At 42.6% G+C, this 11,929-nt stretch overlaps 1 protein-coding gene across 6 annotated transcripts in view; it reads right to left on the bottom strand.

Moving 5' to 3' along the window:
* The window catches only part of RBM6 (RNA binding motif protein 6), a 103,650-nt gene that overhangs the window by 18,791 nt on the left and 72,930 nt on the right, over window positions 1–11,929 (bottom strand). For 3 of the 6 annotated variants that reach the window (XM_002920530.4, XM_034658348.1, XM_034658349.1), the window contains one exon: window positions 4,705–4,779. In XM_002920530.4, coding sequence (XP_002920576.1) covers window positions 4,705–4,779 — 75 coding nt within the window. Of the gene's footprint in view, window positions 1–4,704; window positions 4,780–5,723; window positions 5,891–8,592; window positions 8,683–11,929 lie in introns of all 6 variants that reach the window. The other 3 variants (XM_034658350.1, XM_011226628.3, XM_011226626.3) reach the window with 3 other exon arrangements.

Raw genomic sequence — 11,929 nt, 5'->3', positions numbered from 1 at the left:
TTTATTTATTTGACAGAGATAGAGACAGCCAGCGAGAGAGGGAACACAAGCAGGGGGAGTGGGAGAGGAAGAAGCAGGCTCATAGCAGAGGAGCCTAATGTGGGGCTCGATCCCATAACGCTGGGATCACGCCCTGAGCTGAAGGAAGACGCTTAACGACTGCACCACCCAGGCGCCCCTCAATGATTTCTTTAAAAAAAAAAAAAATTATTTGAGTGGGGAGGGGCAGAGGGAGAGGGAGAGAAACTTAAGCAGACTCCTATGCTGTACGCAGAGCCCTACGCAGGGCTTGATCTCACAACCCCCAAGATCCTGACTTGAGCTGAAACCAAGAGTCGGATGCTTAACCAATTAAGCCACCCAGGCGTCCCCAATGACTTCCAGTATATGTAGACTGCAACCATCACCACAATCTAACTTTAGAACATTTTCATTGCCCCAAAAAGAAACCTAGTGGAGTCATTTCCCATTCTTACCACCAGTCCCATGGAACAGTGCGATACTAGGTATTTTTTGTCTGGCAGAGTGTTTTCAAGGTTTATCCATGTTTCAGCATGTTGCAGCATTCCATTCCTTTTACTTTATTTAAGATTTATTTGAGAGAGAGAGAGAGGGCACATGCATGTGTGCATGTACAGGAGGGCCACAGGGAGAGAGAATCTCAAGCAAACTCTGCTGAGCACGGAGCCTGATGCAGGGCTCGATCTCACGAGACTGAGATCATGACCTGAGCCAAAACAAGAGTTGGAGGCTCAACTCACTGTGCCACCCCAGAGCCCCACTTCATTCCCTTTAACTGCCAAATAGCATTCCACTGTACGGCTGTACCGCCTGTTGTCTTGTCTGTCCACTCATCAGTTGATGGAGATTTTGTTGTTTCCACTTCTGGGATGTTACAAATAACACTGCTATAAATATATTTTTTTAAGTTGGTGGATTCCACATCAGGCCAAAGGTCGCACATGCAGGGCTGGTACCTCAATCCTTCCTAAAAAAGTGCAGAAATTACAAGAACCCCTGAGACAGCTATGCAAGTGGCTTGTCATCTTAGGGGACAATGTAACCAAGCCATTCTGTTCTTTCAAGCAACAGCTTTGGCAATACCTATGTAATTTTGACATCAGATATCGACATTTGCTTTCTGCCAGTTAACAGAAAATAGAGTTTGGGGTGCCTGGGTGGCTCAGTCGGTTAAGCATTCAACTCTTGGTTTCGGCTCAGGTCATGATCTCAGAGGTGTCCCTCTCCCTCTGCCCCTCCCCCTGCTCACATGCTTGCTCTCTCGCTCTCTCTCGAAAGTAAATAATCTTTAAAAAAATAGAGTTCTGGGGCACCTGGGTGGCTCAGTCGTTAAGCGTCTGCCTTTGGCTCAGGGCATGATCCCAGCGTTCTGGGATCGAGCCCTGCATCAGGCTCCTCTGCTGGGAGCCTGCTTCTTCCCCTCCCACTCCCCCTGCTTGTGTTCCCTCTCTCGCTGGCTGTCTCTCTGTCAAATAAATAAATAAAATCTTAAAAAAAAAAAAACCAGAGTTCAAAATTGTCCCTTTAATGCTAGCTCCCTCCATCCCTGATTATTAAAAAAAAAAAAAATACATGTGCATTATAGCTGATAGGGAAAGTATAAGTGGGGAGAATCACCCATAATCTCAAAACGTAGAGGCAATCACTATTAAAATGTTAAATGCTATAGAAATCCTGGGGCGCCTGGGTAGCGCAATCGTTAAGCGTCTGCCTTTGGCTCAGGGCGTGATCCTGGCGTGCCGGGATCGAGTCCCACCTCAAGCTCTTCCGCTGGGAGCCTGCTTCTTCCTCTCCCACTCCCCTGCTGTGTTCCCTCTCTCGCTGGCTGTCTCTCTGTTGCATAAATAAATAAAATCTTTAAAAAAAAATGTTATAGAAATCCTAATGGTCTTTTCGTAGAAATGGAAAAGCTGATCCTCAAATTAATGAAATTGTGAAAGACATTCAACAGACAAAAGAACTTTAAAAAAGAACAATGCTGAAAGACATACTTACCAATTTCAAAACTTACTACAAAGCTACAATAATCAAAACAGCATGGTACTAACATAAGGATAAAAATACAGAGTAACAGAATAAAACCGAGAATCCATAAAAAAACCTACAGACCTCCGGATCAACTGCTTTCCAACAAGGGTGCAAGACCATTCAATGGGAAAAGAATAGTTAATTCAACAAATGATGCTGGGACAAGTGGATACCCACATCCCAAAGAATGAAGCTGCACCCTTATCTCACAGCATGAACAAAAATTAACCCAAAATAGATCAAAGCTTTAAATATAAAAGCCCAAACAATAAAATTCTTCGAAGAAAACACAGGGGTGAATCTTCATCACCGTGGATTTGACAATGGTTTCTGATACCAAAGGATAAGCAACGAAAGAAAAAAACAGCTGAATTGGGTTTTATCAAAATTAATTTTTGTGCAAAAAACATGCACAGAATGGGAGAAAATAACGGCAAATCACATATCTGATAAGGGATTTATATCCAGAATCCAGTATAAAGAACTCTTACAAATTAACAACAAAAATACAAATGACCCAATTAAAAATGGGCAAAGGACCTGAATAAACTGTTCTCTAAAGAAGATATAAAAGTGGCAACAAACACATAAAAAGATGCTCAACATCATTAGTCACTAGGGAAATGCAAATTAAAATCATGAGATACTATTTTATACCCACTTAGGATGGCTATTATCAAAAAAGAGTTGGGGTGCCTGACTGGCTCAGTTGGTAGAGTGCATGACTCTTGATCTTGGGACTGTGAGTTTGAGCCCCACATTGGATGCAGAGATTATTTAAAAATAAAAAAAAATTTAAAAAGGGTTAAAATTACAAATGATGGGGGGCGCCAAGGTTGCTCAGTCGGTTAAGCGTCTGCCTTTGGCTCAGGTCATGGTCCCAGGGTCCTGGGATAGAGTCCCACAATGGGCTCTCTGCTCAGCGGGGAGCCTGCTTCTCCCTCTCCGTCTGCCTGCAGCTCCCCCTGCTTGTGTTCCCTCTCTCTCTCTGTCAAATAAAGGAATAAAATCTTTAAAAAAATAAATAAAAATAAAATCTAAAAAAATAAAATAAAATTACAAATGTTGGCTAGAGTGTGCAGAAATTGGCTCTCATACGATGCTGGAAGGAATGTAAATGGTGCAGCTGCTATCTATGGAAAATAGCCTGGTGATTCCTCAAAGAGTTAAAACATAAAAGTACCATATGACCTGATAATTTCTGGGTATATACCCAATGGAACTGAAAATGTGTGTCCAAGGAAATACTTGTAAATGAATGAATAGTCACAGGAGTCTTACTCACAATGGACAAGAGGTGGAAACAACCCAAATGTCCATAAACTGATAAATGGATAAACAAAATGTGGTATAGCCATATAATATTATTCAGCCATAAAAATGAGTGACATACTGATACACACTACAACATGGATAAACCTTGACAACATGCTAAGTGAACAAAGGCAAACACAAAAAGGTCAAACATTCCATGACTCCACTTACATGAAATGTCTAGAATAGGCAAATCTATAGAGATAGAAAGCAGGTTAGTGGTTTATTAGGAAACGAGGGAAAGGAAGCTGAGGAGTGACTGTCTAATAGATACAGGGTTTCCTTTTGAAGTGATGAAAAGTTCTAGAACTAGATGGTGATGATGACTGTACAACACTGTGAATTTACTTACTGTCAGTGAATTATGTTTTAAAATGGTTAAAATGATAAATTTAATGTTACTTGTATTTTATCACAATTTTTTAAAAAGTTAAATGTTTTCCTAAAATGACACCATGAAATATGAGTGCTTTGGTTAATGACAACCACAGCTATACAAATCATATTTCATTGGGACTAATTAAATGTCAAGCTGAAGTTTTTACTGAATTTTATCAAGTTCTATGATGAACTTCTAATGAATCATGGTTCAGAAACTATAAATTTTTCATAATTATTTTTGAAACTAAGTAGCAGCAATAAAAAATGACAAATTTTATTTTCATGCTCATTTGCAAGCCAGTTGGACTTCCAATTACAGTATAGCCTAGGGGTGCCTGGATGCCTTAGTTGGTTAAGCATCTGCCTACAGCTCGGGCATGATCCCAGGGTCCTGGTATTGAGCCCCGTATTGGGCTCCCTGCTCTGCAGTGCCCCCCCCCCATGTTCTCTCTTTCAAATAAATAAAATCTAAAAAAAAAAAAAAAAAAAAAGTGAAGCCTAAAAGCTTTAAATATGCCATTCTAGAAGACTATTGGACTTTAAGAGAGGTAAAATGCCATGGTACCTGAAGTTCCATATCCTTGGAAACCTATAATACCTGAAAAGTGTTCACCTCTCACAGAACCAACCTCTCCAAATACTAATCCCCTGTAAGCACCCCCAGGAAGGGTAACCAGGGAGAGGTTGTAAATCAATGCAATTCATAATCAATTGAAAAACATGGTGTATGTCCCTTGAGAAAGTGCCTCCTACAGGCCTAGGACCCTCTACAGCCACAGGCAGCAGGCGGGAAGCTTGAATGGTGGCTGGCCTTGCCCTGACCCTCAGTTCATCTGAAGTGAACTAAGGGAGAAGAGCTTTGCCCTTGGCAATGCATACTACCAGGGAACACTCCTGGAGACACAGAGGAGCTATGAGGCTGGATCCTTACTTCTAAGGAATGGAATTCTTGGCACTTACCCGTTTGCAGTACCAAAAATCCGGGCCTGGTATATACTCAAGGGTGACCTCTTTGTCATGGATCATTAGAGTTCCCTGTGAAGACAAAGACAGAAGCCATCAACAACAACCCACAGAGAAACAGAGAGACAGGAAGGCACAGAGAGCCTTTCCAGTCTCCAAGCTGAAACATTTTACAAAGAGTTAACCTATTTATCGACAAAAGGAAATGGCTGTTTTAAGCCACAGACTTGGGGCAGTGTGGCAGAGCAAGCTGAAGCTTAGGGAAAGAGTGTGGGAGAAGGGGAAATCAGTCTTCAGCCTTGGCTATTGTGGGTCAGGGCGCTGTCCTTGGGCAGGTGAGGCCGAGTCTACCTCTTCAGAGGTCATGTAGTGCACTTTCACGAGTCCCAGCAAACCCCCACCTGACTTGGAGCTAGCACCCTCTCAGAAGCAAACTCTGCCCTCTGCAGCACAGAGGCACAGGGGCTCTTGCAATCATCTTCTTTGCCATAGCTAACTCAAATCTCCTTGGACAGGCAGGTAGGGCTCATAACTGTGGTGCCTGAAAACTTCCTTTGGAACACTGGCTGCACGGCATAAGCCCCAGGAAAAAGAGGTACGACCCCGATGATAAGCAGAAAGGAGAAAGGTGGAAGCTTCACGGCAGGTCACATCCGTATGGCAGGAACCTGAATGGCCGATGGCGGCAGCAGAGGCGCCGGCGGTGGCGGCAGCATCACTCTGGCTTGGAGCCTACAGAGTGAGCTAGCCATGAGATCTGAGGAGCAACCATGGGCAAATAAGCACTTCGGGGAAGTCTGGCACAGGAACAGGTGGAGAAAGGGGCTCAATAAGCTTGCAGTTACAGAGCTCCTTTGCCTTTGCATTTTGGAAAAGTCACAAATTGTATTTCACATCAAGAAAAAGTAAGGTTTAATAAACACTAGCCAGCAGATATTTGTGTTAGAGAAGAGGAAAAAAAAAAAATCTCTGCCTACTGACAAGAGACCCTCGCCCACACTGGTAAGTGAACTAACCGAGGATGCGACTCTGGAACTAGCCCCTGCGCTGTGTTCATTCTCCGCCCTCTAGGGTCCTCTGTGTCTCCTCAGACAGGGCTCTGAGTTCTACAAGGCATTTCTTTGCAATTGGACCTCAGTTTCTTGCTTGAATCCATACATCTGTCAAATAATGCTTTACCTCTCTGCTTTTCACACCAAAAGAGTCAAGAAAAATACATAGAATAAAATTATTGTCTTGTCAAAACCAAAGGAAATCTGCCCGCCTACCTAGGTCCTAGATTCTGGTCTCTGAGAAATTGTTTCATGGCTTGCTCTCAAAGCTAGAAGATGATGATAATAAAAATTTGCTATCATTTATTAAGCGCTTAGTCAGAGCCAGAAACTGTTAAGTATGTGATCTTATTTAATCCCTTGAATGATCCCATAAAATAACATTATCTCCACTTTACAGATGAGGAAACATGCTCAGAGCCAAGGTCACCCAGATGGTGAAAGGCAGAGCCAGATTCACATGTGGGGCAGTAGATAAGGGACCTCCTACTGCATTCATCAACTCCTGCTCTGTATTAAGCACAAGCAATCTGCTCTCAGAAACCAATCCAGGAAAGAGAAGACCTCCACCGGCAGGGAGGTCAGGGGACTATCACTCTGCCCAGCTCTACCATACAGAAGGTGGGTCAGGATGGGATCCTTCTACCTAGAGGCAGTATGCCATCATTTAACACGTGGACTCTGCGTCAGGTTCCCTAAATTTGAATCTTGCCTCCACCTCATAATCTCCAACAAGGACCTTATTAACTTCTATGTGCTTCAGTTTCCTCATTTGTAAAGTAGGGATAACAGTACCTGTTTCATAAGATGGCTATGAAGATTAAGTAAATTAAAACATGTAAAGAGCTTAGCATGGAATACAGTGAGGGCTCAATAAATGTATTTTGACTCCTATGTGCTAAAAACGGACTAACATCAGCAGGTGAGACTAGACAGGTCAAAAAGCCACTCACTTCACCTCATTTGCTTGTCAGGTAATATTTCACAACCCATTTCAATCTACTAAAAGACTAAGCTTTCATAGGCAATGGTCACTGCATGTCAGAACCCATATCATTATGCTAGCACTTAGTGTTAGCTGTCATTTGCTGGGCCACACCTTAGTGTCCAGGCTAAATCTTGCTGGCCTTTTATTATCAGTACCAAGTGCAATACAAGGTACAGAAAAGGAACTTAATAAGCGCTTGTGGAAGGAACAAAAGACTGAATGGATCCAACTATCCCTGGAAGATTGGAGTGCTTAGCACACCGCGGCTCTGGAGGGAGGTACTGCTGTCACAGTGGGGATCTGTACACCCTGTTCACAAAACATGTGGGTTGCCATTTGAAGAGTGAACAGTGCCACAGGAACAAGGCACTCTGGGAATACAGTCATCTGCAAATTTTGAGTTCACCACTTGGAGGTGTCAGTAGACTCAGAAATTTCTAAGGCAAGGAGTCTTTTATACTTCTAGGGTAACAAATATGCCGCTCCAGGAACCATGGATGACTTTCGTCCAGCGCAGGAAACTCCTGCCAGGAGCACGTATTAGCATATCAACTTTGAGAAGACTGCCTTCCCCTCCTGCGTCACAAAAGCAATGATTTTCAATTCCTCAGAGTCCCCTACAGCTAGGATGGCTCTTTCTTTTCAATCTGCATGTGGCTAAACATAAGGCTGCCAGGAGGCCACTGCTAAAGAATATGAAATGCTTTTAACATCACTGTTGAAGAACAGCCAATTGTTTCAAGTAAAAATAAACAGACAGAGAAATCACTTGAATGAGAACAATCAGGTTTATCTATGATTTGATTCCCCAGCTGCTATCACACATAGGCTGCCCAGATATACCAAGCACAGGGTGACATACACTATGACCCTCCCTATGCTGGCCAGGCCCTTTCTTCAGATTTCATAGGGTAAAAACTGCCAGTGTCTCCTAGGGAAGCAAACTGTGGGGAGTTGGATTAATAAATGAATTGGATAAATAAATATTAATAAATAATAAATTAATAAGTCATTAATGAATGTTTCATCATTTTTGGTTGTCCACTTCTAATTGTCTATTACCTACCATCTTCACACATTAGGATTTTTATTCATTTGAATTATTGGGTTATTAAACTACTAAAGCAAAGGTACCATGAAGACCATGAGTCTGATTAACCAGGTCTGGCTCCTAAAGAGGCATCACATGTTTGAAAGTAAAACCAGAGACACCTCCTTTCTCAGTAGTGTTAGATTAGGTTTAAATTAGATCAAAATCTGCTAAAATTTATCTCCCAAATCCAAAGCCCTCACTTGACAAAGTCACATATAGGTGTGTCTAAGTATATGCCCCGGGGTCTTAATGTAAAGCTACAGAAAGCTAGAGAGAACTGCGTTTCTGAACAGTAAAGCAAGTCAAGTCCTCATTCTCCACCTCAGGGACACTAGAGAGGAGCACACTCTGGGTCTGAGGATGGCTGAACTCAACATCCACATTTCCCTTTCCAGCTGCTGCTCCTGGAGACTTCATAACTTCATTTTGTGACTGTCAACCTGTGAAAAGGACTTGGGTCAGAGAATTATGGCTCTACCATACGGTCCAGCTGGCTTATAACCAAACCCCAAGAATCCTTTCTTAAGGTACTGGGGAGGTAACAAGAGCAAATGGGAAGGGAAGAACATTTCTGGCCAGCAGCTCGACATGTTTGTTGACAATCTCCCAACACAAGCACAGTCACAATCACATTTTGTACTGAGAGCATGGTTGCTGTGCGACAGAACAGGTCATCCCATTGAAGCATGGAGAGAGACAGACAGGCTCAAAAGGCAGGAAGAAAGTATGTGAGCCTTGCGAATACAACTCACACTGAAACATCAGCAATCCCTCCTCGTAGATTTGTGCTTCTTCCAAACACAGGATGGGAGAATCAGGTTACTGGTGGCTGAGAACTGGTACTGTTTATCAGAGATAGTAATCTTAATTCACAAGGCAATTACAGTTTACAAAGGCATTCTTCACAAATGTCACCTTGCTCAATCCTCACAAGTAGGGCACATATAAAACTTCCACATGGGAAAGTATGGCTGGAATACATGGAACAGCCTGTCCAAGATTACAGAGCTACTTAGCAACACATACAGGACCAAAAGTCAGGTTTTCTTTTTGCCATATTGCTTTCTTTGTTTTACACATCCAGTGAGTCAGCCAACTTGTAACAGCTGCCACACCAAATAGGTGGCTTCTGATAAAAAGATGCATAAAGTCTAAAGAAATTCGCAAGCAATGGCCCCATAGGGATTTTTTAGAAGACTGTCATAAAGACCCTGCTCCCTGATAGTGTTGCCAATCCCCCAAACTGGGTGGTCTCAAGTGGTCTTTGTGTTCTTAAAGCACTACAATTACTTTAAGGCATGGTGCCTAAGACAAAGAGGGCTGCTAGTAAGGAGCTGCTACCAGCAGTTTCAACAACCCAGCAATCAAATGGACTTGCAGGAAGAGTAAAGCAGGAGGAACCAAATAACAGGTTTAAAACACACGTATGTCGTTCCTCTTAGTATAAAAGGGTAGTTTTTATAGAAATCTTCTGCAAAGCAGCCCGGCTCATTCTTTCTGGTGCAAGGATATGTTATAGTTCAAACGTCTTGTAAACTCAGTATTTCCAAAGGCCAAAACTAAAATGAGACAGAAAGAGGAAAGGAAGAGAGGGAGGAAGGAGGGAAGCAGAGGAAGAAATCCTAAGGGAAGCACACAGAATGCTCTGTGATAACTCTGTAGTAGCTTTGTCCAGTGATTTGTACACCCTCTGTTTGACTCTTTTTTTTTTTTTAAGATTTATTTATTTATTTATTTGGGGGCGGGGGAAGAGAGAGCGTGCACATGCACACTCAGGTGCGGGGGCGAGGGAGAGGGTCTTCAGCAGACTCCGTGCTGAGTGTGCACCTTAATGCCGGGCTCGATCTCATGACCCTGAGATCATGACCTGGGCGGAAACCAAGAGCCGGACACTTAACCAACTGTGCTACCCAAGAGCCATAGACTGGCTTTTCACAGAACAAAATCTAAGTCACTCTCTAAGAAGCCAGGAGATGAGGCCCTGATGGGATCTCCACTGGAAACAGAATCCCACTTTAGGGTCCAATTAGGGTCCAATTTAAAGTTGAGGGGCAAGGAGAGACTGCACTCTCAGCTGATACCTCATCTCGATATCCTTTTTTTTTTTTTTTTTTTAAGATTTTATTTATTTATTTGACAGAGATAGAGACAGCCAGCGAGAGAGGGAACACAAGCAGGGGGAGTGGGAGAGGAAGAAGCAGGCTCATAGCAGAGGAGCCTGATGTGGGGCTCGATCCCATAACGCTGGGACCACGCCCTGAGCTGAAGGCAGACGCTTAACCGCTGTGCCACCCAGGCGCCCCTCGATATCCTTTCTTGTCTAGATGAAAGTGCAAACATTTTTTTCTGAAATGCTCCTTAATAATATTTTTCACAGGGTACCTTGGTATCTGTCTGTTAGTTAAACGTCTGGCTTCAGCTCAGGTCATGATCCCAGGGTCCTGGGATCAAGCCCCACATCAGGCTCCCTGCTCAGTGGGGAGTTTGCTTCTCCTTCTCCCTCTGTCCGTTCCCCTGGCTTGTGCTAATAAATAAATAAAATCTTTTAAAAATAATAATATTTTTGACTACTTGACCATTTATCTGTCATTTCGTAAGAGGACACAAATAGCATCTTGCTAAAACCTTATTTGTGCTCTCTGGAGCAATGCGGCTGGCCTGTGTTTCACTCAGCCCAATCCATCAGGCTCAGAGCTGGCCAGAGTCAGGGTCTCAAGATGAACTCTGCTCCAGGAACACAATACACTCTAGACCAGGCCCCGACACACAGCAACTTGATTATTTCAAAGGTGTCTGGTGCTGAGAATATATTCCACCCCCTCCACCACCACTCCCTACCAGTCTTCGGTGCATTTTAAAATAAGATCTCAGTTCTTCTACAAAACGCCTCTTGTCAATATGAAAGAAAACCTGCAGTCTTGGAGGTAATTTCATCAACTTAGCTCCCAGAAAACTTGTCTACCAGGGTATCCACAAAACTCTCACACTCTAAGAGTCATTTGGGTCAAAAACAAAGAGGTAAAATATAAACAAACAAATGAGTAAGCAAATAAGTAAATAACCAAAACTGCCAAAAGTCTTTTCTTTCCATGTGAGAAGGTGAGACATCAGGGACTGAGACCAGGTAGATGGGGCACTCAGCAAACTCCTTCACCACAAACATCTTACTATGAAGAAATAATTACAAGATTCCCCTGAAACCAATAATACAGTATATGTTAACTAAATTGAATTTAAATAAAGAATTTTTTAAAAATTATAAGATCCAGCTATTTTTACTTAGAATAACTGAATAAATGTGAACCACTAAAATGCAAATATTTTTGAAACTTTCAGTTTGTTGTAATTCTGTATGTTTTATTTTTTAAAGGTTTATTTATTTATTTGAGAGAGAGATAGCATGAGCAGGAGGCGCAGAAGGGGAGAGAATCTAAAGGAGACTTAGTACTGAGCACAGAGTGAAACATGGGGTTTGATTTCATGACCGTGAGATCAGACCTGGGCTGAAACCAAGGGTCTCTTAACCGACTGTGCCACCCAGGCACCCCAATTTTTTAAGATTTATTTATTTATTTTTTAAAGATTTCATTTATTTAACAGAGAGACAGCCAGAGAGAGAGGGAACACAGGCAGGGGAAGTGGGAGAGGAAGAAGCAGGCTCCCAGCGGAGGAGCCCAATGTGGGGCTCGATCCCAGGACTCCGGGATCACGCCCTGAGCCGAAGGCAGACGCTTAATGACAGAGCCACCCAGATGCCCCCCAATTTTTTATGTTTTAAAGCAATACTTCATCCAATGTTGATAAGGACCTCAGCCTAGTTAAGATTTCCCTGGTCAATCAATAATTTATTTCCAAACAATTCTTAGTGGAAGTAGAAGATCATATCTGAACACATCTTTCTGGAAATCCTCAGAATTCCCTTCAGAATTCAGGCTTCTATAACTTCTATTTCATTTTTTTTTCTCAGTTGGTTTCAATCACATCATAATGAAATCAAAGTACTCACAGAGTAGAACAGATATAGAAACAAGATATAGGGGCGCCTGGGTGGCACAGCGGTTAAGCGTCTGCCTTCACCTCAGGGCGTGA

This window comes from Ailuropoda melanoleuca, chromosome 4 (genome assembly GCF_002007445.2).
Source record: "Ailuropoda melanoleuca isolate Jingjing chromosome 4, ASM200744v2, whole genome shotgun sequence".
Classification (NCBI taxonomy): domain Eukaryota; kingdom Metazoa; phylum Chordata; class Mammalia; order Carnivora; family Ursidae; genus Ailuropoda; species Ailuropoda melanoleuca.
The sequence above is the reverse complement of the archived record's forward strand: the minus strand, read 5'-3'. Positions and strand labels throughout refer to the sequence as shown.